The sequence below is a fragment of the Pelmatolapia mariae genome, linkage group LG4 (assembly GCF_036321145.2).
Source record: "Pelmatolapia mariae isolate MD_Pm_ZW linkage group LG4, Pm_UMD_F_2, whole genome shotgun sequence".
Taxonomy (NCBI): Eukaryota; Metazoa; Chordata; class Actinopteri; order Cichliformes; family Cichlidae; genus Pelmatolapia; species Pelmatolapia mariae.
In genome coordinates, this window is record NC_086230.1 from 6,860,330 (window position 1) to 6,887,787 (window position 27,458).

Here is a 27,458-nt window from a genome sequence, read left to right on the forward strand (position 1 = left end):
CTGTGCTGGCCACAGAGGTGGTGATTAAATGTAATGACTTAATTTTTCTCCTGGGAGGTTGGGTAACATAAGAGAGGTTTACTGGAGGCATTCAAGCTCCGAAGGCTCACAAGTGCAACTAAATCTGGCTCTGGCACGGAAATTTAGGTAGTTCAGAAGTGACCATTGCAGAAGGCAGGGTCTCCTCTTCAAGAGACATTAAAGTGAGATTGTGCAATAAATGGGGGCACCTCTGTGTTTAAGAATACTAGAAGGAACTACAGAGTTTCTGCTTTAAGCTGTTCTTTTTCTTTGTGCCTTTCAGATATTGTTTTTTCCTTCTTTTCTTTTTTTTTCAGTCCAACATTTTTGTGTAGGTGCGGCGAGCAGCCCACATCTGCAGATTTTTTTTCTCTCTCTCTCTTTTTTTCGGGCAGCGGAATTTGAAACTTGAGCAAAATATACAGGTCCTTTCATCAAGCCCTGCCACGGTGAGGAGAGAGGAGGGAAAAAAGGTAGAGACAGGGAGATGACCATTAGTCTGTTCTTCTCCACTCTAATTTCACTGGAAGATAAGTGAAATCACATGTTGGCAGCGATTCGGGGGGAAAATACAGAGCAGAAGAGTGAAGGGAAGGGAAGGAAAGTTTCAGATAGATGAAGAACAGCACTGGACAGGCAGACCTAATGTAAAATAAATTTTATAACAATAACACATAGCACACTGTAAGACTATGGGATTGCTAGACGACAACACATGCATCTGTTCTAAATAAACAGGCATTTGTTTAGACCCACTATGTTAATGTTAATGTGGTCAGCAGTGTTAATGTACATATAAAAATACAGTATAGATTACGTGAACGTCTGAGTGCCCTAAAGTGCTTCCATTTGTTAGCAATGACACAAACCTCTTCCCTATTGATAACCAGCAAATATGAAGAAACAGTAGCATCCATTTAGAGTCACGTTTGTGTCCCCCTAATGAATGTAAGTCCAATATTCATGCTCCATTTAGCTCTCTTTCTGCCTCCACTAACTAATGAGGGTAATATCTGGCCCTTTTGCAGCTAAATGATCCACTGTGTTCACCAGCTAGTTGCTAATTTTTCTGTTGTTTGGTGCTGGATTGGCAGCATCCGGTGCGTTTATGGAAGCTATTCTGCTGCTGTAAATTGTGCTATGAGGGCGTATAACATAATAGCATAACAAGATGCTATGGAGCTGAGAGTTCAGAGAAAAAATTCTGTGGAGTTTGCCACTACAAACAACTGATTTCTCACTTTAGAAGTGATCAACAAGAAAAAACAATATTGAGTACGGCTGCGTTAAGCTTTGTAACACAGCACTGTGGGCTCTCTAGCAAGTCTCATTTTGCGCGGCATATCATGGTGTCATCATGTTGCCTAAAAACCACCGAAGGTACAAAAATCACAGACCAAATGGTTCTCACACATATGCATGTTCTGTTTGATGCTGTTTGATATGAATCACTGGTCAAACTGTCAGGTTTGGTCAGTACCTCCAGGTTCTGTATATGTCAGTTGAAGTGTCTTTGTTACCCAGTAGCATCTGAAATCTTCTTTCCAAAGACCTAATTCAAAGATCAAATGAGTGTTTGTTTTTTGAAATCAGCATTAAGACAAAGAAAGAATAGTGCCCACTTTACTCCATAGTCTAGAAGTCTGAAAGTAAACAAAGTATTTCTCCTTTCATTACTCCAGTCACCTTTTGTTACATATGAGTGTGCAACTGCAGAAAAGAAGAATCTAATAAAACGGTTTAATAACACGAGCTGTGTTGTTCTAAAATGAATGTGGACCCTTCTTTGTGTCACTGTAAAAGGAAAATGTGGGTTGCCTACACTTTAGTCTCTTTAACTTTGTTCTTTTGGTTTTCGGTTCTGGTTAATGAATGGTCCCCGACATGTTGTGAAAGCTGTCACAGAATGGGTTAAGGAAAAAAACTCAAACTTATGTGTAGGTCTTAACAGTCTTTGTCATGTCCTAGATGCATCAGTCAATTTTGATTGGTCAAGATAAATGACCTTTCAGGAAACACTGTTTTTGTGCCAATACCCAGCTTTTCTGAAAGAGACTACGATGACAGGCAGTAGCTGGGAATACATTCATAAAAACATTTCTAGAAATGTACTGATGCCTTTGCTCAAGGGTCGCAGACTAATGCATTTCCTCCTGCATTTCTTCAGCCAGGTCAGAGAATTAAGACTTTTAATAAGCCTTAACTGATAAATTTTAAAGCTTATCTCTCAGTTGGGCTGCAGCAGACTCTCTGCTGTTAATTTGTCCTCAGGTGTAACAGTGCCATCTGACATAAACCTCCACTGATCTTCTGACTTCTACACTGCAGCAACTCAACCCTGCATCTCATTTTACCTGACATCCACCGCCAATGCACGCCTTACAGCCTCTTCTCTTTAACTGTCCCTTTGTTGACTGGCCTTCTCTTGGATGGCAGCCAGCAACACAGACAGTGTGAGTGATCTTCGTGAGCGGCATTTAGCCACCCCTCCTTTGCTCATTCACTCTAACCTTTCTTTAGTTTGCACTGCCGACGGCCCTCTAATCCACAGCGATGTATAATCCAGTCCCTGGTGCCAGTGGTAATGCAGGCTTAATTTCATTATGAAGTTTAATGGGCATAGCAACAGACCGGGTTACATGACTATAATGCAGTGTGGGTCTCACTTTGGGGATAGTTCCCAGAGGCATTCACAGTCTCAAACAATTACTTCCCCCTTTCCTCTGAGGGCGTATTATTCCAGCTTTCTGTGGACCAGAACTGAGGTTCTGTCAGTTTGTCAATCAATCCACAAGCTTTGATGAATTTCTATTGAATTGCCTCATCCACACACAGCTAGATTGTCTTTGTCTTTCAGTGAAAGCTTTCAACAGCAATGGGATGAAAGCTTGACCAGGAATCAGGTCAAGAAAATGTCCACACTTTTACTTTTTTACATGGTGCACAGCACAGGAAATGGTCTTCTTTAGATGAGTTCTCACTGCTGGAAATCCTCCATAGGGTTTAACCGATGGTTTAACTGATGCCATGCACACATGACAACCAGTCTCTAGCAGTAAATGCAGCAAAATATTAGCACCTCTGTATTCGCGCATCAGCAGACTCTGACATTTTGTACCAGGCGACTGGCAGAATCAAGACAGGCTAAGTCCTACAAGAGTTCAACAAGTTGCAGAAGCAACAAGTGAAGTCTTGTTATTAATCAGAATAGTTTGAAGTGTTCTTTCATTTTGTTTCAAAAAAGCAAAGATTAAGTGATACTTTTCACCACTAGAGATATTCACAGTCTTAACTTTGCATTGGCAGATTTGAAGCGGTTAGACAAATTTTCCACAATCGAACCCAAACCCCCCCTTTCTTAGAACCTGCTTCCATCCAGAAATTTTACGCTGGAAAAACAGAAACTCCGCATGTGAGTGACTCTAAAGCCTGTTTACATCTTTAGACGATGGATTGCATCATGCACCGTGATCATAACGTTAACTGCCTTATCCGCCTCCACACACATTTCAGATTCATACGTTCAGGGACGATCGCACAGAAAACACACATGTACCCACAAAACTATGTTTAGACATGAAAAAACAGCGTATTTATGACATGGTGGGTTTCTTTTCATGGGGGTGCTTTATAACGTCTTCTCAAGATTGCAATTGTGTGTGCATGTGTAGGATCGGTTCTATCTGGCCCTGGAGGATTGTGCTAGAAGATGACGAACGATGTAAGGTGGACCGATGATAAACGCAGACTAAGTTTTACTGGATTTCCTTTTTAGTCCACGGTTTTGGCCAGCGCTCTGACTTTCCCTCCGGGTCTACTCAGCCTGCTCAAAGGGAAGAGCGTCACAAAAACCCCAGGAAAAACAGCAGAACTGAGACTAAAGAGAGTGCGAGAGAGTATACCTCTGGGATCTGGTGTGTCAAAGACATCCTCCACTCATTCTTTCCCCTGATCAGTTTCTGATTGCGTCTTTTCTCTTTCTCCAATCCATCCTCTCACACCTCCCTCATTTCCTTTCCTCTTCTTTCCTCCGTCCTCTAGCCCCCAACATCTCCCTTTTTCTCTGCAGTTCTTCACCCCACCCTGTATTTTTTTCTCCCTTTTTTTCATTTGCAATTACAGTAATATGTAACATCAGGCGCAGTGAGATTTAGGGCTTTACCTTACATAACCCCGGGATTTAGCTGCAGGGTTTTAAGGCTTCTCTGAGCCGCTGAGCTGGGGGCAATCGGGCCTCTTTAAAATATTTTCAAATGGCTGAAATCCCCAAAGGGCCTATGAGTATGTAGGGATAGGAAGGCTTTGAGGGCCTTGATATAGCACAACCGTCATTATTTTGTGGAGCCTGATCCATTTAAAATACAGCCTTCTCTTTTCTGTTCAGTGGCAGTGTTTGTGTCGGGTTAATAGACGTGGGTCAAGACGCACGACACAAACACACACAGCTGTTGACATATTCATGGTACTCCGCTACATCCGTATACAGTTACATGATGTTGCTGTCTACTTCAGGCGTGCACTATATATGTTATTTTTATGTGTCCAATTTTATGCTTTCTTCCACCAGATGAACAATCCTCGGCCTCTTTTTACCCCCCACATGAGCCTCCACATACACACGCTCTTGCCAAATTGAGTTATTTCCCCTAAAGATGGCAGCTAAGTGTTGAGTTACAAGTCTATGCATGTGTACACGCTGAGTCGAGGAGTATGTGTGTGCGTGCTCTTTGGTCACGCAGAGCTCTTGGCACATGGGAGAAGTTTCTTTTTTTTTAATTCGTTAAATTTAATTTGATATGACTTTATATTAAACTGTAAAAGAGTAGAAGGAGGGGTTTGGGCTTGGAACCAGATCACTACGCCAACCAAAGCCTGATTTTATTCCTCCTTGAGGCAGGCCAAACGGACAGGCCGTAAATTTGAAATAATGAACTGCCTGGCCTAACTCGGTGATTTGAGCAGGGAGGGAAGTGAACTGCAGAGAAGAACCGGGTACGACCTGATGGAGGAAAGATAGAGCAGGGGAGAGAGAGAATGGGCGGAATAAGTAAAGCAAGTAACTTTGACAGATAGTGGCGTGAACAAAAGCAGATGAGGATAGAAGATGTCACTTGAGGACAATGCTTTGCATGGGAAGAAGAAGAGGAGTATTTTTCGGCAGAGCCAATGGTGGCTCTGATACTCGAAAATATGCATGGTGTTATAGGATGCATAATGTTAGCAGGTTTGGGTTTTTTTTAAAAACTGCTTCTTCAGCTTCTTAGGGCAAATTTTTAATTTCTCCCTGGCGCAGATCCTGAGCCAGAGACTGGGGGTGGGGGGTTAAGATGTAAAGCCACCAGGATTAGGCTTATATGAGGGGAAGACATGGGAGACGAGGCTGGGGATGAGCCTTTACGGAGTCGCAGAGGCCGCAGCTGACCGGGCTCCTCGGCGTTGCTCAGGCAGTCAACAAGGGGCTTTGCAGCAACCCTGAAACTTGTGTGTCTTACTGCACACGCAATGGAGGGATGAGGAAAGGATGAGGAGAAGATGAGTTTGGAGATTAAAGCGGGGCATGGAATGGTGGAGGCTGATGATGTTTTTATGACGAAAGTCCAGAAATGCTCGTAAGTCAGGGAGACTCAGCAGTTCAGTAAGATCTAATGGTTCACACCACATCTCCGCCTGCATTTCTCTTTCGTTCCCATTTGTTCCATCCCCTCGCTCGACCAAAAGACCTCCCGCCCGCTATTTTTTTTATCCGTTTTATTGGCCTTCCTGTGTTTTAACAGGCTTTTATAACCGAACTGCAGCTGCAAAAGAAAGCAAGAGAGTTTGGTAGGGAAAGGGGTAGTTAGAGAGGGAGGGAAAAGGGAGGGAGCGGGAATTGAATCATGAAATGAGGACCATATTTCCATACTGCGCTGAAATGTGGACTTTCCATTTTTGTAACTGGGGTTCGCTCTCGCTCTCTCTACCTCGATCTCTCTCTCCCGTCAATCCTTCTCTTCCTCCCTCGCCCTCTCTGTCAGTGAAGTACTCGGCGCAGCTGTTCGTCAGTAGTTGTCTGTTTGTTTGTGTCTACCCGTCCCCCACCCCTCACCCCGCCACCGCCTCCCCCCCACCCGCCACCTCCCCCCCCTCTGCCTTTAGCTCATGTAAACTTTGCTTTTCGTCATGCTTTTTCCACTGCTGAGCGTCTCTGCTTTTGATTAAAGTAAAAAAAAGAAAAGAAAAAAAGAGCAGCAGATCCCACTCTCGCTCTCTCCCAACTGTAACTAACAGAGACGCCATTTCATTTTTCTCCTCCACCCCTTCCTCAACCCCTTCTTTTTTCGTCTTCTTCTTCTTTCCACAGCAGTTTGTTTAGGCCACACGGCTCTGTGAAAACTTCACTGCCAGTGTTTGTTGAGCTTTCCAGCAAGAGCATCTTGAACTGATATGACTTCCTCCTGTGTTATGACCACTACAAAGCCAACCTTTCTTTTGGTGTGTTAATATTGCAAGCCGCAGCGAGGCCGAAGCATCGGGCCCTGCCTCGCTCCAAGACCTCGCAGCCATCGTCGCAGAACTAACAGACGCTCCCTCGTAACCTCAAAAGTCAGCATCCTCGCCCTACAGATTCAATCACAGCCTCAGCCCCGGCACGTCTAAATTTTGCCACAGTCTGTTCCCGCTCTCATTGCCTCTGACCTCAGCGTGCTTAGATCCTCTTTCCCACTCCCGCTGCTGCCTCAGCCAGACGCACTATTGCAGCCGAGTGGGCCGCAAGCATCTGTTTACAGCGCTCCTTCTGCAGTGTGAGATAATGATGGCCAGATACAGCCCACAGTAAAATAAACACGCTGCCACCTCCCTCCTGCAGGCCTGAGTTAGTGCACAGCCTCACTGAGGAGGGTCTAACAGCAGATCCAAACCAAAGTGGAAGAACCCCGGCTCGTATTACTTCTAGAAGTCTTTAGGAATACATTTGCTTGATTGTTTTATTGGATGAAATAGTGAAACACGTGCAGAAAGATGACAGCCTCATCTGACCTGCAGTTGCTCTGTTTGATCCCCTCTAAGTCAGAGCTGTGTGTGTGTGAGGACTAGAGCAGGGTCATATATAGAAATGGAGGGAAAGTGTTTTAACCTGCCTCAGATACCAGATGAGTGAGGGTTACTGTATTGGCTTTGGGACAGAGCATATTGCATTTAAACTCTTTCCACTGACTGTTTAATCATTCAGGTATTGTAGTTAAAACTGTAACGGTTACTAATATCTGCGCTCTTTGCTTTTTAGCTTTGGTCCAGTTTTCTTATGGTCCCTACAAAATAAGAATTAGACACTTTTTCCCTGAATAGTACACAGTGAGAGAAAGATGTGTGTTACATCTTCTACTTCTTAAGATCTATGCAGTGTTCAGATTTTTTAAAAAAGTTTTTACTTGGTGATAATTTCAGAAAAACACAGAAAACATTATAAACGTTGTTACAGCACAGTGAAAAGTCGGCAGCAGTGGGGGGATGGTCCCTGTTCTGAGTGAGGGGATACCTGAGGGGCTTATTGGCACAAAGTGTGAGTGACAGCACAAGTGTAGATGTAGATATTTCATATAAATATGGATTTCACTGCTCAAAATAGTACAAATGTGTAAAAAAAAGTTTTGCACCTTGACCCACAGGCAACATAAATAGACTAGCAATATATGAAGTGGGACTGATGACATCATGTAAGATTGGCATGGTTTAATAGCACAGTGAGTGGGGTAGTAGAGAACCAGTGCAGGTTAATCTGGCTGTGCTAGAAGAAAACTAGTTAAACTGCCTGAATACTTGCAGATAAACACATATAATACATCCCCTATGTATAATGCAAACACTCAAAGCAGGCATGTCTGCATTAGCAGACTTCTGCAGCTAAGTACAGGCCTGTGAACCCAACAGTCATGATTGACAGTTTTATCTTCCCAGCTACTGATTTACACATTACTAAAGCCTTTTTGAAAGCATTTAATTAGTTTTTTGCAGCACGCCTAGTTTAGAACGTCTCAGTAGTTAATTATAATAACTTAGCAGATGCAACCCAAACCAGATGGTAATTGTAAACATATCTTGCTCATCTTTAGTAATATCTGTGGTCAGTGTGTACTCTCCTCAGGCTGTCACATAAAACACAGATATTACAAAGTACTTAACTTCAAGTAACTTTATTGGTGTGTGGAACCTTTTAACCTCCTCTTGATGTCCTCTTACTTTATAATAACAACCACACTTTGAATGCACAATAAAACCCCAAAGCACATTCAACTGCTCTGCCTGTTGAAGAAAACTCAATGCCTGGGTGTATGTGAATGTGTGTATCCGTGAGTGTGTTTGTGTACCCTATGGTACGGCTATAAATCGCCATGTATTTTCTCAGCGAAGCTGACAGGAGGCAGACAGTGCAGGCGTGGTGACAGCTGAGACGGAGACCAAACCAACGATTGGGCTCTGGGGAGCGGGTTTGTTGTGGAGGACTGGGCTTGACTGAAGGCAGGGCCGGCTGTCACATGTTAATCCAAGGAATACACAGGCGTTTGTGCTCTCTTGCAGTACATAAAATATACACTTACTTTCATGCGGCATTGCACATGTGGTTTAAACTTACAGACACGTATACAGATACCATTGTCCTCTGTCCCTAAAGTGTGTAATTACCACATTCGCAGGAATGTGTTTTGACATGTGGTCACACCTGTTCCTCACCTGAATCCACTCATAGATCCTACCAGGGGCCCTCGGGATCCTCGGGGGCCTCAGGAGAACCCCTGCACCCGCGCACGCACACACACACACCCAAGCACCACAGGCAGAGTGGAAAACATCACATCATCATCTAAACCGGTTCCCTTTCTCATTTCAGCTGTCCAACCTCCTCCTCTCTGCTATCTCTCTTTCTGTCGTCTCATGTCATCCAGCTCATTCTTCTCTTCTAGCCCCCCTCCCGGTGCATTTCTCTCCTTCCTGGTTCCCTCATTTCCCTCACACTCTCTGTTTTTCATAAACTTCTGGCTGAGCTCAAGCCAGCGCTCCCAGAGGCGTAGTGTGAAACGCTAGACATTTCTGAGCGACTGCCAAACAGATGCAGGCTCCTCTGGTCTGCCCCTCAACGTGAACATCCTCTCCGTTTAACACCGCAGAGCCCATAGGCAACAGGGCGGCCATTGCACTGACGTTTCAGCCTTTAACAGAGGCAGAACACACTGACAGGGACACATTTAAATTAATATACTTATTGGTCATTTTGTTCTGGTATGTTTTGGAAATTAGCAGAGCTGCACAGCACAAAACTAATGTGCTGTAATGGCATAGGAAGACTGTCCTCCCCCCCGAATGCCTCTGCAAGCTGTTAGTGAGATATGAGGATGACTTCTGTTTTTTTCAGTTTGGAGGCCACCAGTAAAGCATTGCCCTGGTTCACTCAATAAAAAGCTAACAGCATTTTTCCATAGGTTTTTGGATCATCATGGAAATTGATGCCACTTTAGCATCCTCACTGCTAAGCTCCTGTGGTCAGTGTGATGATGTTTATGTTACCAACTACTTATCTAGTCTCGCTTGTTAGCAAATGCTTTTCCAGGACACTGTTATGTATTTTATTTTAAGAAAAAAAACATTAACCATAACTGTTTCAGGCGTGTAACCAAAAACCCGTTCAGGAAACCTGCTGGGTTTAATATAAGGGAACAAAATGTGCAGAAATGCTAACTTATTTTCATCTTTGGGGACTCGCTCCTGCACCACCCTGTTTTGTATTTTGAAGTTAAGTGACCTCTAGTGGCCGTATTAATAACCAAACATTCACCTGTGCTTTCACCTTTCTGGTGGAACTTCTAACTCAGGTAACCTAGAAAAGGAAACTAAGGGATTGACTCACAAAGTATGAGCTGCTGCCCCTGGTGGTAGTTGAGGGTACTGCAGGTTGTCTTCAAGGCATTGTTTTTCTGGTTTAGAAATAGTAATCAGACTAAATAAAACAAAGGCGTAGGTGTGTTCACGTGTTAGTCCTGATTACGTGTTGAGAAACACTCCACTTTAACCCAAATCCTGATTTTTTTTTTTTTGGTTTTGTTTTGTACATGGATCGATCACAGTGTTAGTGCAATCGCTAAGTTGGAACTTGTTGAGTAAAGGCCTAATTCATTTGGACATTTTCATAGCAGATGTATTAAACGTCTGATCCATGATTACCAGTCACGGCGCACTTATGACATAATCATGGTAAATGTCACGGTCGAAAATGTCAGTATTAAGATTACAAAGAGTTAGTTAACCGTGAGCTCATTTTCGGAAGAGGATTTTCTTCCTCTCAGTGTGAATACTTAACTTAATTCTGCTCCACGTTTTTTTTTTCCTTTTCTTTTTTTCTTAAGCATGCAATTTTACTGCTTTTTTCCGCTCTCCCTGTCATTATCACCCAGTGCGTGTCAGTTTTTCAAACAAGGTCGGATTTTAAAGTGCAGGCAGAAGCTGAGATAATAAGAGCGAGGTCAGCGATGCTTATTGATGAATATGTTTTTTGAAACTGCTAAGTGGATTTGCATCAGTTTAATCTCACTTTGCAGAGTTGAATCTGCTGACGGTGGGGAGGATGGTTTTAGAGATTTTCTCTGGGTTAATAAGTTAATAGATGGATTGATAGATGGTAGGAATAAATCTCCAATTATCAGCTTGACCAAAGAGAGAGCCTGAGTGGAGCCATAAGCTGCCCAAACTAGGCTAATCCTCTGTGTGTGACATATAGGAACATGCTCTTTGATTCATGTATATTCTGAGAGACGTGAGGCTGCTCCACAAACCTACCTGTAATGTTATTAACAAAGGATATTATAATTCTGCAGTATTTCCCTCCCAGGCCTTTGGCTGCAGCTGGAGCCTGGGACTAGCCTGACTCACTTGTCCCAGCACCCCCCCGTCGCCGATACTGGTGACTGCATAGTTTATCAGCTAGCATGTCAGACGGGGAGACCGGGGCAGTTGTTTACTCACCTTATCAGCCTGAGAGATAAAGCCAGCTTTGACACAGATAGCAGGCAGCTCGTACGCATGACCACGCACACAAACACTGGAAGGCTCCCTAATGCACGTGTGCACAAGTCTGCAGCAGCGTGCGTGCCCTCACGGAAACAAGCCGCGCAAACACACGGCTGCGCTGGGAGCCACTGACCCTTGGGCCGGGTTCATCTGGGGACACAGACTGACAAATGCGGCTGGACGGTGACTCCCAGACAGCTGGTGGTCAAAGGTTGTCTTTCTATCTGTGCCCTCATTTGGCTGATTGTTTTTTCTCAGGCCTCATCTGCTTCTGTCTGTCTGTTTGTCTCTTCCTCCTCCTCTTTTCTGCTGCCATCAAATAAAAGAGTAAGTCTTGAGTTCATGCTGTAGATGTGGCTGATCCTTCCCCAGAAACACAGATTTTGGACCTTTTCCGGTTTAGTTGGGAAAAATATCTTTTAAAATCTGCTTTCTATTAATTTCTCTTGTTTTGTTTTTTTATTCATTGTAGGCTCTTGTGAAGTACTTTATTTATATAGCACCTTTCAAGATATAAAATCACAAAGTTTTTACTTACTTTATAGAAAAGTTTAGCCGGTTCTTTGTGTTTCTGTATGTCGACCCCAGATCTGGTTCATTATAGTTTTGGATCTGGTTTCCTTATTTGACAGTTGAATAAGGTTGTTAAAGGAGGACCAAAGTTACTGGTGCCCACACACGCAGAAACAGAGCAACACACTTCCCCCTTACCCCAACTAACATATCATATGTAGACACACACACACAGTACTCACAAATCATGCACATCTAACATTAAGCCTCCATCGGCATCACCGAGGGAGGATGTGGACACTTGCACAGCCATTCATCGCTACCCTAATTCATTAGTCCAAATGAGCATTTATGCAGAGCACACATTATTTTTACAGGCCCGCTTTATGTGTTTGTGTGGAGTTTTACAGCCCTCATAAAACACGTTCTCCAAGCCCCAGATAGATTTGGGAGCATTTATTTGCATAGTTCACCAAACCAAAATAAATCTTTAGTGCGTTCTGGATCAGGCTGAAAACCCATTGGTGTAAATAAAGAGTGAGATGCAAATCGTGTTGTCTTATAAACTGAATCATATTTTGTTGATATTGTATTAAAACATGTGAGGAATTACATCAGCTGAATGCTGGCTGCACACTATTTGAATCACTGTTGGTGTGAAGCCTGACAGGAATGTTAGAACTCGGATGTCTTCAAGTGAGAATGTTTGTTTTTGTTTAAGCTTCGTGCTCCTGGATGGACAGCATACCATCACAACCTTGCAGTGCTAGAAGACAGTTAAATATAACTGTTACTGACTTCTGGCAAAACTGTATTGTCTTAGGGCAGAAGCGCTATCTGTAGTTGTTAACATTGTTTATTTACCTTTGCATACATACATTCCTCTCTGCTCAAAACATGCATTCTGACAGGATATGAATCAACCTATCAACTTGCATGCCACATTGTGGCATTTTGTTGAAATCCACATTTACTCCAATAGAGCCTGTGGTTACCCCAACACATTTTTCTGTGTAGGTCTGAAGAACTTCACAGAAGCAGAGTTTAGGGTCAATAGTACAAAACAAGTCACTCCCCTGGAATGTTTTAATACATATCAATAATGGATATCATGATCAGTCATTTCCATTTGGAGTATTTATGCATACAGTCCAACAAAAGCCATCAAAACTAGCTAGTTTTGTCTGTTAGCCTGCATTAATGAGCTCCTTTTTCATTTTTATGGGGGTTTTTGCAACAAGCTAGCTGACTTGGTTAGCAATCAAATTGAATACATCACCATTAGCATTCATTTGGTAGCATGATTGCCCATAACAACAATATTATCTCTCATTTTCAGCTTTATTATGGTCTTCAATAAGACATCTTTCATTGTTAAATTCTTAGAGTTGTTAATGCTCGATGTCTTTTGTTTGGCACAGGTTTCCAAATCAGAAAAAGTGTTTAATGGGGATCATTATGCTCATCTGTAGCTTTTTATTCTTGGACTCTACTAATGTAGTTTTTCATGATTCACAGTTGAAAATAATCCTCAGTCATGTTATAGTGGGTGTGTCAGTTCATCGTCTGTCTGAAACAAGCTGCTACAGTTGCTTTCTTCTGATTGGCTGTCTCTGGTAAGCAAAATATTTTAACAACAGGTCTGCTCTCTGTGACATCATACAGAGCCAAAGGTAGAAAACTGTCTGAAACCTGAGCTTCTGGCTCAGTATGTGAGTATTTGTCCGTGTTTAATGTGATCATCCACATTTGTAACAGCAAGTCAAGAAACAAGACAAAGTCTAAAAGGTGCCAAACAAAAGAGACTTGAAACTGTACAGGTGGCTGAGCTTGGGTTTATTACTGTAAACCAAACATCCTTCACATTGCACACAGTCATTTGTATCACTATTAATATAAAATATTGATTAGTGTAGCTTTAAGTGTCTTATAATTGCAGTTGATATTGTGATTGGGTGCATATTCCCAAAGCAATTTGCACAAATCTGTTGCCAGCTACCAAAATCAATTCTGATAATTGTACATGTGGGAGCCTTTTGGGGACATGGATGACGGTGTGTGCGCCTGGGGATGTCATTTCCCATCTTGCACAGGTTGGTTTGCCTGTTTTCTGGCGTTACGACTTTTCGCCGCATGAATTTGTCCACTGTGGGTCTGCTGCTGAGAATTTGTCACGAGGGGATTTGACGCAGCAGGGGAATGGCGATCAAATGTGAAGCCAAAAGTTCATAAGGTCACACTTTGAGCTTCTAGTAACATTCCCCCAGTCGAAACACACAGGGGCGACGTTTGAGTGACAGGTCACTGTGATCTCTCAGTCAAGTAATTGCTGCGTGCCCAGTCCTTGTCATGGATTTGGGTGTGAAATTTATGAGTTGGGGAGAATAGTTTGCAATGTTTGGCTCCTGGCAAAACGATGGCACTGCCTTGTGGTGGCTGTGGTGCGCTGTGTGTTTGCTTTTCCTCGTCTCCCCCGTAGTGCCGGGTTTGATCGTGTCTGCTCCCTGGCTGGTGCCCGCCGTACGCTGCTTTCACTCCCCCTCCCCCCCTCCTCGTACCCTCCTCTGCTCTCCTCTTCTGCTCTGCCAACAAGTCTCTCTTTCTTTCTCATTCCTTCTTTTATTCTCTCTGCTCACGTCTTTCTTGGCGAGGCAAAACGTTCCCACAGCTCTCACAATCCCCCCCAGCCCCCACCCAACTCACCCCCTCCCTTTCTCTCTAACCCCCTCTTTCTCAGTCTATCACTCGTTCCCTTTTTTCACCCCACTCCTCTTCTTCTTCTCTTTCATTCACTTTTTTGTCATTTTTTGTGCCCCCTTCTTCCCTCAGACTGCCTCTCTTCCCTCCCTTTTATTTTTGCCTTTTCTCCTTCTATCCCTCCTCCTCTGTTTCTCTCTCTCTCCTCCATTCCCTGGCACGAACTGGCATCACATGATGCCCATTCCCACTTGTGCCCAGCCCCAGCCCCACTCACTCACACACACACACACACAAACACCCACATGCATGTGCATATATCACAGGGTGGCTGATGTCTTTCATTCAGCCCTGTGAACCTCAGTGCTGTACATTGTCTGCTTAGTTCTGTTTGTATGAAATTTAATATATACACACATCATCAGTGCAGTTTAAACAATTCTTCCTGTGCAAAAAGCCTGCATGGACATGGTGCATTTTTCACTATATGTTTATTGTCCGTGTCATCGTGCTGGCTTCGAGTATTATCAACATGTGATCAGAAACACACAAGAGGAGGAAATGCAGGGAAAAAAATAATAGTAGTTGTCAGTTTGTGGGTAGAGATGTATGAACCTAACATGCAGCATGTCCGCTATGAAAAAGACACAGTTGTGCTGTATTTTGGAGACACAGATATTTCATTTGGTGGTCGGAATTTAGACTAAAGTCCAATATGCCAGAGAGCTTTCACCTCCTATCTTTCTAAAGCCACGGCAGCCCTGCTGAAATCTTTCCCACTTCTTTCTCTTCCCCTTGCGAGAGGCAGATTTCTTTAGCATGTGTTGCTGCCTTGTGGCCCCCACTGCCAACAAGTGACATCTGCTGGCCAAATGGAGGAATGACACCTCACCATATGCATTTTCAGTTTTGACGTGAACATTTGGATAGGTTCAGAAATTCAGAGACAGACTATTATTCAGACAGAGAGACTAACAGCCACAGATTAGAAAACTAGCCTCAAATCACTCAATGATTTTTTTGCCCTTTTTACTCTTGCGTTTACCCCGACAACAAGCAGGGCTCTTTTTTTGTTTTTGTGTTTTTTTTCTCCCTCTGTGTCGCCTGGTCCTCCCTCCCTGCCCATCTCTCCCTGTACATCACAGCTCATCAGCATAGGCACAGATAAAAGATAAAAGAAACAGGGCAGAGGGAGAGAGGAGGGGGTATCCGTGGGCAGCCAGCCAGCCCCCTCCATCCCTTCTACCCCCTGCCCTCTTCTCTCTCCCATGGTTGATTCCCTTTAGGCCCCTCTCACCCCTTCTCACCCCCCTCTCACCCCCTGGCTCCCCGGCTCTGTGTGGCGTTGGCAAAGAGAGGGCGCAGGCGGCACACAGACGGCCACGCAGATGGGCAACGGGCAAAGCAGGGCTGCCTCCCCACACCTGCTCCTTGCTGGCACAGGGCTCGGCCAGGCGGCCACGCAAGCACACACACGTACACACAAGCACACACACACTAGCGCGCACACATACAAACACAGATGTGCATCTTACACAGAATTATCTCTCTTAATTTATTGAACTTTCACACGTATAGAGAGAATCGCGGGGAGCGCGCACATGCAAACACTCCCACGAAGCGATGCACGCACTGCACACGAGTGTTTTAATAAAAGAACGTCGTCTCCCTCCCACACTCTGCTGCTCAGCCTGTCAGTCACAGATGTTTACACGCTTATCTCCAACTGTGCCTCAACACGTGCTCTCCAGAAATCTTTGCACGTATACAATATCATAAACATATATAAGTCAAAATCTCACACGCAAAAGCCAACAAGTGAGGTATTTATAGTGTCACACCCACACATTCACACTTCAGCACTAGCAGCACTGAAACACATTTCACAATTAATCACATCGCCCCATGCTGCGCTGTCACATGGAGTTACATGCCAGACATTCACAAAGATGCACTATTGTCACTTACACACTGAATGTGGGAACTAAGATTGATTTTATGTAGACTTGGAAAAATGTTTTTAATGTATCAAAAAGATGGGAAGTCGTAAGCCCTCTAGCCTGTAAGAGGTATTTTGTGCACCGCCACATTGCCAGAGGAATTGCCAGAGCTCGAAGCTGCTGGTTTAATAGGTAGGGTGTGGATATGGAAGCCAAATAAACTTCCCAGGAAGGCGCCAAAAATAGCTGAAAGGAAAACCCATCCTAAAACAGCAAACCCCTGGTGTTATTCTTTCAATTTCTAGAAACTCTGGCTTGATTTGTAAACAGAAACGTGCTGCTCCATTGACAGTAAATGAGCTATCATTACAGTCGTATAATGCAGGGTAGTTTCACAAGGATGGAGGCGGCTTTTCATTATAAATCTATAAATCATTATAAATCAGTGACTGAGCACTTTCAGAATCTTTTTCCTTGATGTGTCAAATGTTGCATTTTTGTGACCTTTTTGTGACCGTCAAGGTTTAACATGTTTTCTGTGTGCCAAATACTCCTTTAAAAAAAGACAAGGTAGTAAAAGCACAGAGCTCGAGTGGAAACCTCTGAAGTGCAGAAACCTGCAGTTCCCCTCTGTCCACATGAGGGTGGCTTCTCAAAGCAAGTCAGTCCCCACAGACTCCCGTGTTACAATGTCCAACTTCAGGGATGAAATCAACATGGTACAGAAAACAGATTTCATGTTTATAGTTCATTTTGACCTCAATAACAACTGTACAGATGTTGTATAAATCACCAATGTTGACTTAGGTGTAAAGTTGTGGCTTCTGTGATTGATTGACAAGCGGCTGCAGATGCAGGCAACTGTAGTGTGCAGCTGTTTTCGAGGTCTCACCTTTGCTAATTGAATTCACTCGGGTGGACCTCGAGACGCCACTTGCATTGTTGCTGCGTTTCTGGGATTTTTAGTGGAACTATCTCACAAATAATGTGGCCTGCTGTATGGTACAAGAAATTAGTGCTCCAGAGTAAAAAACGGTTTTCCTTTTCCATTAGTCTGTCACTTAGCATTAATCAGCAGGTGTCCGCATCAGTGTGTTGAAGCTGTACAGCATTAGCTGATTCCTTAGCACTCTACTGTCTTGTTTAAATATGGTTGCTTCTGGCTCCAGAACAACAGTCACATTAGCTACATCCACTTTTTTGACTCATAAATGGGCCACTTGTGCATTTTATCACTGCTTACAGGTCACATTCTCCTTTAACAGAAGATGTGGTAAAAGCACAGAGCTCAAGTTTATCTCTTTCATCAAGCAAACAACACATTTCTTTAGTAACTGGGGCTTAATTGATACAACACTGGAGCACCTTAACCAGAGTTCATTCTATAAATGTAGAAACTTCCTTCTGCATGTAACATTTTAGAGATAAAGAGTTAAGATCATTAAAAATCGAAAGACTGGATTTGTTCAGGCTGTTCCAGATGTCCTAATAGCTCAGCAGGAAGAACCACAATGTTCTCGCCATCCCCTGTTATTATCTTGTTACACTAAACTGTACACTAATGAAACTAACTCCTATTAATTATCCAGTGCGCTTTTTGGTAAAAGTGGCATCCTCTCACACACTCACGCTTTTTCTGAACCGAAAGGTGGCCACAGTGAGCTGAGGTCACTCACGGGACAGATGACTTTGTACCAGCGCAGCCAGCGTCTAATAAGAAGCCGCCGTGGCTTAAAAACCAGGCTCAACATGAGCTTTTCTAGTGGAAGATTGAAACACAAAGGGGGTGGGAGCAGCGTTGGGGCGATCAGGAGGCAGTGACTAGTATTCAGAAACTGGAAAACGAATCGGCCTATGAAAACGGAGGGGAGGGGGGGAGATGTGGAGAGGATGAAGGAGGTGGTGGAGGAGGAGAGGAAGAAAAAAAAGGAGGTTGAAATGAAGTCCAATAAAAGAGCCGAGTGAACATCTGTGTGGGATAGCCGTGGGGATTAGGAGGGTTTGGAACATTTTAAGCGCATTAAAGATTAAAAAAAAAGGTCAGAATGTTTAGCAACACACCGATAAACCTCTTAAGCGAAACCCAATTGGGGAGGCTGTTCGGTTTCTTTATCCAGAGGCTGGTGGATGGGGAGTGCGGGTGGAGAGAGGGGTTGAGGCTGCGCAGCTACGCTTGTATATGTATATGTCAGTCAGTGCAGTTGTGCTTTCTGCTTTACTTCAGTCTTCCATTTGCAGGAAGCCGTACCTATGTACAGTCTCCATTGTATTTAGTGTTTCTTTGTGTATATCTGTGTTATATCCGTTGCAGTCCAGTCAAGGCCTCGCTGAGAGCAGGTCCTTTGCTGAACTCTGGAGGGAATGACGGGGTTTGTATGTACCAGCAGGCCTGAACTCATACAAACAGAAAGAGAGAGACATCCAGAAAAAAAGGAGGCAGAGGAAGCTGAGGTGGAGCGAGGGGGGTTACAGTATGAGAGTGAAAGCGAGAGGCAGCGGCGAGACGGAGATCAAGGAGGGAGAGAACAGTGGTAGACTTGTCCACAGACTTCTCCAGTAGTCAGAGGAAGAGGCCCCTATCATTTGACTGTGAACTGAACCATGTCAGGGGAACTATCCTTAAATGACACGCAGAGGGTGGAGACAGAGAGGAAGTCAAAGGATCACAGGCTGCAGCTACATCCACAGATTTGACTGTGGATTAGAATTTCTCACTTTTACCTCAAGAGGACTCAAAATTCGTTCCAGCTTCATTAAAATGAAACACTTTAAAGATTTAAATCTGTATTTTTAAGGTATTTAAAGGGGACGGGAAGCAGTGTAGTATTGAATTTTCATTACCAGCATTGTGGACTTTCAAGGCTGGAGCTCCACCTCCTCAATTTTCCACAATGCAGCTTCATAGCATCGCTTTGTTAAACCCTCTTTGCGCACCTGTACTCGTGCTTTTTTGTTTTTCTAAAAAGAAAAACACTTTAATTGCATTTGCAACAAATTATTGTCGGTTTAACGTGAACGTGTGAAGACAGACGTGCTTTGTTAGGTATGATCGCTAAGCTAACGGCTTTTTATGATCAGTCTCTGCTAAAGAAGAGTCACATGTAGAATTCAGAGTTATTCTAGGTACATCTGTAGCTGTGTTTTTGTGTTAATCTGGTCATTTTTTTCTACAGATTTGGTATTTTAGTGCAGGCAGTCACAAAGACAGCTGAGTGAAGGCCCCAAAAAGCATCTGATCCTCATAAATAGATAAACAGGATGATAATACTGACTATTAGAATAACTTGCTTATGGAAATATTTGCAATCGCCTTCGAGTTTAACATCCAAAGGACGTTATATTTTATCTCTAGTGCTGGACTGGTGATGGTAGTTTTTTAGTCTCTCATCAGTCTGCAAAATCCCCCTCACTTAGTGCACATTAGATTACAGAGGGCCTGTTTGCTCACGTGTGCTTGTGATGCACAAACAAACACTCTAAGCCGTTCTGTAAATTAGCAAAAAGTGTGCAGCGTGCGCTCGTATATGAATATGCACGTCGTAAATGAGTCCATTAGCGCTGGCAGTGGCTGCCTGTGCACTAAGAGGGGGAGCATGTGTATGTGATTTTACATTCAAGTGTCACTTAATGATTCGAGCTTGCGTAATTGTGTATTCGTGCGTGGTGTCGTTTTGTTTTTACGTGTATGATGAATGGAGCGATTGTGCAAGTGTGATTTCTGAGTGTGTGTACATTAGCCTGGGTGTGAGTTAGTAGTCTGCGTCTGCATCTGCAGTGTGATAAATGTATAGCCAGTGTTAACTTTTACATAGACTCTACTGGAGTACATTAGCAATAATTGTACTGTATATTGAGCAGGAAACAAAGTGAAATGTGTGTGTGCATGTTTGTGATTAGAGCGATAGCATGGTGTATTAGATGGCCTGTGTGTGTGTATATTATCTCTAGCAGGGTGTGTGCAGGGGGCCTTGGGGCGACTGTGTGCAGGAGATAAGGGTGATTCATCTGTGTTTGAACGTTGTGTTTTTGTGTGTGTATGAGCATGTTTGTGCTTTGGAGGCATGTGCATCCATGTTTGGAGTGTGCACATCTGAGCACTTGAACCAACACGTTAATAAAAGCGGTCACATGTGCTCCTCTGCGTGTCATAGGCATAGGTGTGGGCGCACACAAATGTTGCAGTGGGGATGGGAGGCCTGCTGGCAGTGATTTCTCCCTGCACGGTGGTCTTATATGATAGTATAATAATACACAACTGCTATTGTTTACCAGGAGCGTAGAGTGTCTTCTTTCTTTAAGGGCATCACACCCCCTCCTTATTTTACTCCTGTAGAGGCACCTTTGGGCACCTATTGTGCACCCACACAATGTATGTAAATATAGATGAATGCTTGTCACCGTGCCACGGATTACACTCATGGAAAAGCGTCCATACACGTGCACATGTAAGAATGAAAGCACATAAAACATACAAGCACATACATATTGTGAAGTGCGTTCGTGCATTAAATTAATATCAGACAAACACATTTTTGCTTTATTGAACTAAGCAGAGCATGGGAATGACACATAATTATGCAAATACACAAATGGGAAATTAGGCAAGAATAAAATTGAACAAAAACTTAGTGAAACATGAACATTTTTTTCCAGAATGTCTTACAGAGTGGGATTATTTTTAATAGCTGCTTTACACAAAAATCAAGAATGCCACTAGATTCAGGATATTAACTAGCTAGTATCTCTCTGTGTACTGTAAACATAAAAAATGTAAGCAAACCTGGCATAAAATATATATTTATACATTATTTTTAGATCTTTAATTTTTTACTGGGGAAAACAGATTTTCCACATTTCCCGCATTATGTAACTGGAGGCTGAAATGCTGCTAAAATCCTCTGGCTGACTAAAAAATTACACTTCACTTTTAAAAAGTTTATTTTGGCTATATCTACTTAGCTGTTAGATAATATTAGCCATGTGCTAAAAAGCTACTGTATGTTATCCAAATCTTCCTGAATGATCCACATTCCAGTGTAACACTGACTTTAGCTTATAGAAATATAGTAGCACAAAACTCATATTTGATTTATTAGTGACAGCGCGAATGCTACATATGCAAAGTCAGTGTTTTCCTGTAGTTCATCTTGCTCATAACACTCACATCTCCTAAAGTGCTCATTTTTTTTGTTCAGAAGTTTATTAAACACTAAAGACATTTTTTGTCTTATCAATACTTTGTTTACTGTGGTCCAAAACAGTTAATGACTTAGCAAAGTTGTAGCTTTCAAGCAAACTCCAGTAGTGCAAAAGTGCGTTACAATAAACCACATGAGGACGTCCGGTCTGCTTAGTTATGAGATATTTCAGGAAAAACAGATACTACGGATAGGCACTCTACATATCTGTGATTATTATGTCAGAGAATGCAAAGCATACCTGACTATGGGATGGCATTTATCTCAAACTTGCAGCGCACAGCTGGTAGTTGGGTCAGATTAATTTGTTTATTAAAAGCCCTGAGGTTTGCACCTCCTCCAAAGGGCGTTTGTTTTGGTCCGAATCAGAGTACAATTACCACGTTCATGTTGGCAGAAACAACCTGCACCAAGGGAGAAAAAAAAAACAGGGGTCAGCTTAAATGGGCTAAACAGTAAAGTTGTGAAAACATCCTTGGTTATAGGTTCCTTAGTCTGTTGGTAGGGCGTCCAACCACACATATGCTATCAGGCACTTTGCAGCTTTTTGCTAGCAGACAGAATTGACACCGGGGATCCAGCAATTATTTTTCTCTCCGATGTGGGCATGTGGTCTTAAAGGAGTCTTAACCCTTTAAAACCGGTCGGAGCGGGCACACTCTGTTTTGCGTAACTATTTTTAAATCCCTGTAGAACCGGAACCAGGTAAGCTAGTGCAATAATTTTTTTTGCATAAGAAACCGGAGGAGTTGTACTTACATCTTATGCCACCAGCTTGCCCTAGGTCACGGTTTCCTTCCACATATAGCTTTGCAAAAATTGCATAAAAAGCACTTGCAGCAACAAAAACATAATATTTCAGAAACACACTTTGCGATCCGATCAGCTCTTCATAACACTTCCTACGTTGGAATAGACGTCAGCGCGAACTATCGCATGTCCACCATTACCTGCCCGAAACTGGAAGTGACGTCATTTTTGCGGAAAATGTAGGGGTTTTTTTTACCTTCGGGGCCTTATAAGCCTATACTGGTGTTTTTAAAAGTCATGTTTGACTTTATGCTTTTCTCTATAGTTTCTGGGATGCTTAGAACTCAAATTGCACTGCTGGAAATAGTTTATTTTGATGCACATGCTGGTTTTTTGCAAATTTGCATTATAATATTTTTTCTTCGTTTTTCCTGCAGTATATAAAAATTGGTGTATCTCAAAAATAAAACTATGAAGACACTGAAAATAAATTTCCTGTTGTCGGAAACTATTTTGTGCAACTTTTTTGTATTTACAGTTTTGAGGGATAAACCTCTTAAATTTCTCTAACTAGAAATATATGTAAAAAAACAAAACAAAAACAATTTTCAATTTTTTTGTAGTTTATTGCACTTTTTGCAATTTGTATAGTTATTATGCACTTAATGCATACATACTATTAACGTTTGGGCTATAATGGTTGTATTGATGTATAGCAACTTGAAATGCTCCCAAAAATGGCACTACAGCATGTAAAAATATAAAGATAAGCTCTGGCGGACTTGATTCTATGGTAGGTCTTAAAGGGTTAAAGAGTCTTTCAAAGAACATTTTTCTTAATTTTTCAACTATCAGCCTTGAATACAATTCATTTTATTATAATTTGTTTTATTTATGTAGTGCCAATTCACAAAAACAGTCAGTTCAAGGTGCTTAACGTTGTAAAGATCGTACAATACTAGAAAGAAACCCTAATAATCACATGACTCCCAATGAGCAAGCACTCGGTGACAGTGGGAAGGAAAAACTCCCTTTTAACAGGAAGAAACCTCCTGGTGCTTGGTTAATTTGCTAACTGTTGTTAAACATTGCGTAAGTTTTAAGGATAGAAAACCACCATTCATTTGTTGGAAACCCTCAAAATCTATTTAAAGTTTGAGAACTTGTATTGTAGTTGTAATCACTTCATTTAAATGTGAAATTCGGTGTATATGTCCCTGTGCGATTTAATAAGAGAAGCGGAAAAGTTCTCAAAGCTGAGCCTGGAGAGTTAACGCCTTAAACAGAAGAACTCCTGATACAGTAAAACAGTCAGGCGTGTGACAGAGTAGCTGTGCGGCCACCGGTCTGCTTTGTGCCAAGAGATACTTAAACAAAACAACACATTGAGCGCATGCCAGTAAGCTATATTATTATCTTCATTCGAACTAATTGCCAGGCCAAACAGCGACACATATGCACACACAGGCTTCAACAACCACTCATCATTAGGGACTGTGGTGTGCCATCCACGTTGTCATGACAACAAGGCACTGAATTTTGGCTTGGAAGCTGTCACATAGGGTAAGAGAGATTTTTCTGAGGCACGCAGGTTTAAGAGGTTTTGACTGTGCTTGATGATGGGGTTTGTCGGGATGAGCGCTGCAGCGATAAGAAAGGCCTCAGGCTTCATCCAAACATCGCCTTGTTTACCTTGAAGGACTCTTTTGTGTTGCCCTTTGCACACTTCCTTTCGCTTTACGAGTGCGTCTGATATTTGTGATCAGCTGTCATTTCCACCGAACTCTGTAACGGCCTATTAGCGTAGGTGACATGATACTCACAGGATTGTAAACAAGCGTCCCTTTACTCCATTAGCGTTGCACGTCCTCTGTAACTCTTTTTATCTTTAAGACCACTGGGGCTGTGTTTGAGAGTGAGTGTGCTTTGCAAGCATGTGTGTCTATTTCTGTGTGTGTGTGTGGGTGTGTGTGTGTGTGGGTGTGCCGTCAGCTAGCAGGAATGCATGGGTACCGCCAAAGCTAAGATGGCTGCCAAGCGCTAAGATGGCTGCCAGGATTCCACAGAGCGACAGCGTGCAAGAGAGAAAGAGAGAATCAGAGACAAAACCAATGTGAGAGGAACTGAGGGAGAAAGACCTGAAGATGGACTCTTGAGTTGTGCAGAATGAAGGACGAGTGTTGCGAGAAGGAAAAAAAAAGAAACTCTTCCTTGTGTTTTCCCTCTTCCCAGAGTGATGAGGTGCTTTTGGGTTTCTTTTTGTTTTCCTGGTTTTGGCAAGCGACGGACAGGGTGAATAGTGCAGCAGTTTGCTGGCACGTAACGCACTACTGCCACCCAAGATTAGGACACTGATTTGGGTTTAGAAGATGTTGAGATTGGGGGGCCTAGTAGTGGCTGCAAGGGGGCCACGTTTTGGATTGGGAGTCTTGGCCCAAGACGCCCTTAAAGGCTAAGTGCTCTGGAGTAATTGGGCTGAATGGTATATATGATACAACCATAAAACTCCACAAGGGTGCATTACACATTTGAAGAAGAATGGCAGCCAGCGAGCCAAAGAAAACTAGCTGAAGCAGGCAACTCTCTGACTGCCTTCGTGTCCCTATAGATGGAAGCAATGCAGGAGATGCAATCCAAACAATGCCTGCAACGCAGAAGTGTACATTTTACTAGTCAGCGTGGGGTGTTGAGGTTTCGTGAGACATCTGTCACTTTACCTAACCTAACTTTTACGGTGAACGGATTTTACCTAGTGTTTGTAGTTGTGTGTGCACATGTAAACATTCAAGCGCCAAAAAGTTAGGTACACAAAGAGAGAAAAGGTTTTTTTAAGGTGAACACAAACAGGTGATACAACTCCAAATTATGCATTTCTAAAAGTTCTTGGGATCATTAGCACTCTGCCTAACATAAATAGTGAGTTTGAGTAATTCCAAGAAACAAAGATACAAAAAAAGTTATGTTGAGTTATACACACTTGAGAGCAATACCCAGAATATAGGAATGCACACATTCAAAGCCTCGACTTAGAAGCAGATGTTTGTTTTTTTAGGACCACTTGAGCCAGTTTACACTGTATTTAGATTCTATATTGTAGAAGTTCTTTCAAAAATGGCAAAGACAGTGTATCAATACCTAAAAATTACATGTGCCACTGAATTAATTGTTGGCATTAAAAAAATGTTTTGGGGGATTTGTAGCACTTTACCAAACATACTCTAAGGCTCTAAGTAAGATAATGACTAGATAAGAATCTATTAAAGGTGCTCTGAGCCTCGACCCGAGTGGAAATGTGTGCTTTTCTTTAATCTCAACTCCACGTCTGTCCGTTGTCAGTGGAAAGAGCGAAAAAAGGTGCCGTTTACCATCTAGTTTCTCAAGAGATTCCTCTGTTCTTAACCTGCCCCCTCACCTTGGTTAGTGTCCAGACATCTGTCCACCTGACTCACCATCTTTCTTTCTTTTCTCTCTCTCTCTTCAGAACAATCAGGACAATCAGACAACTCAAACCAGCAAGGAGACACAGATGTAAAGCCCCCACCAAATGGTAAGTTTACAAGTGCAGCGTTCCATTAATCTCACTCTATATGTGTCCTCATACGCGTGCATGCATTTAAAAAAACATACCTGTGCCTACACGCAGTCACACCTATACAGTAATGCATGCACATGTATGTGCATTACCCCTACATGCGGGCCTCTGTGCCTGTGCAAGTGTGTCCCAGCAGAGTTGGATCTAAGTTTATTATGGTAAGGAGAGCTGATGGTACTGTAGCGTGGGGGCTGTGCTGGGTTTGTGGCAGGCCACTCATAAATCACACTGACGTTATTGGAAGATGGGAACCACATGGCCGCTGCCGAAGCTGAGCGCTGACCTCATGCGCTCTCCCCGCTGTGGTTAACCCCGGGCAGGGATGGAGTGAAGGAGCGAGAGACGGAGAATGGGGAAATAAGGGGGGCTGAAAAGAACTGAATGAAAGCATGAGAGGCAAAGGGAGAAGGCTTGGGAGAGGGGGAGTGATGGACAGACAGAGGGAAGGGTGAAAAGGAAGGGGGAGAGAAGGGTGTGGATTTAAAATTGATTCGGTCCCAGAGGTATAAAGCGATCCGCTTTACACACAGCGTTTAGGCCTAATGGACAATATAGAGTGTCGCATACTTGAACTTTACTAGGGGAACAAAAGTTCAGAATGCAGCACTTTTAATTTATTTGTACCATTTTTACCTGTGACAGTGTGTTTGAATTGTTCTCAGAGGCTGGGCTTTCGTGTGTAGACATGTCGCTTACCTCGCTGTTTACATTCAGTTTAAATAAAATAAGTAGTAGATTCAAAGATCAGGTGAGTTCAATAAGTACCTGCATTGCAAGCCTTTTTAAAAGAAATTTATATAGCTACTTATGTGAAAACAAGGTTCAAATTCTTACCTGTTGTCAGCTGATACCAGAACATTATCAGTCTTCTAGACACCTGACAAATATCAGTCCAGTTTATTATGTTAGCTGCATATTTATCTGCATGTGTTCTGCTGTCTGGCTAGTTGCTAGCTTAAAGGGATTTTGTTTGGCTATGGGCAGGCATCATACAGTATTTTGTTTCTTTTGTTTGTTTTTCTCTTTTTAGGCCTTTGTGCTCAAAATCAAGAGTTGTAGTAAGGCTAAAATCTTAGATTTAAGATTTAGGCAAAGGTTCAGCATATTGGTCAATCGTCAGGCAACAAGCGTCGAGGGTTTGTTGTAGCTCATTTGAAATCGAGTATTTTTCATACGTATTATTTTCGATAAAAGTGACACGGTGCTGGAAACTTTAACACAGCTGAAAAAGAAAAAGTCAGACAAGCAGTCAGATGATCATACAGTTGAAACTAAGAACTGTTAAGAAAATGTTCCACTGACAAAACCCATCACAGGTTACAGCACAGTGTAGTCGAACTGAGAAAAAATGATGACTGCAGTTGTGAAACTTCAACACAAGTTATAATCAAGGTTTTGGTTACAGTCTCAGCAGACTGAAAGGACAGATGTGCGAGGACATGTGTATATATCAATGTTCCAGTACCTCTTATTAAACATATGCACTTTATTATGCATGCGCATGATATATACATGAAGATCACAATGCGCAGCGCATCATCCATTACATAGCTGTCTGTGTGGAGATTACACCCGCTTGTTGGATCTGATTGGTTGTGTATGTTGGACTGTCAACAGTCAAGAAATTGAACATGTCCAAACCAAAGGCCTGTTGTGCCTTATAGAAAACACATGGGCCCACTGGATGACACCAGCAGTGTGTCAGGCCTT

At 42.8% G+C, this 27,458-nt stretch overlaps 1 protein-coding gene across 15 annotated transcripts in view; it reads left to right on the forward strand.

Annotated features, from left to right (window-relative positions):
- The window catches only part of nfixb (nuclear factor I/Xb), a 137,596-nt gene that overhangs the window by 80,727 nt on the left and 29,411 nt on the right, over positions 1 to 27,458 (forward strand). For all 15 annotated transcript variants that reach the window (XM_063471237.2, XM_063471228.1, XM_063471238.1 and 12 more), the window contains one exon: positions 25,638 to 25,703. In XM_063471237.2, coding sequence (XP_063327307.1) covers positions 25,638 to 25,703 — 66 coding nt within the window. The remainder of the gene's footprint in view (positions 1 to 25,637; positions 25,704 to 27,458) is intronic.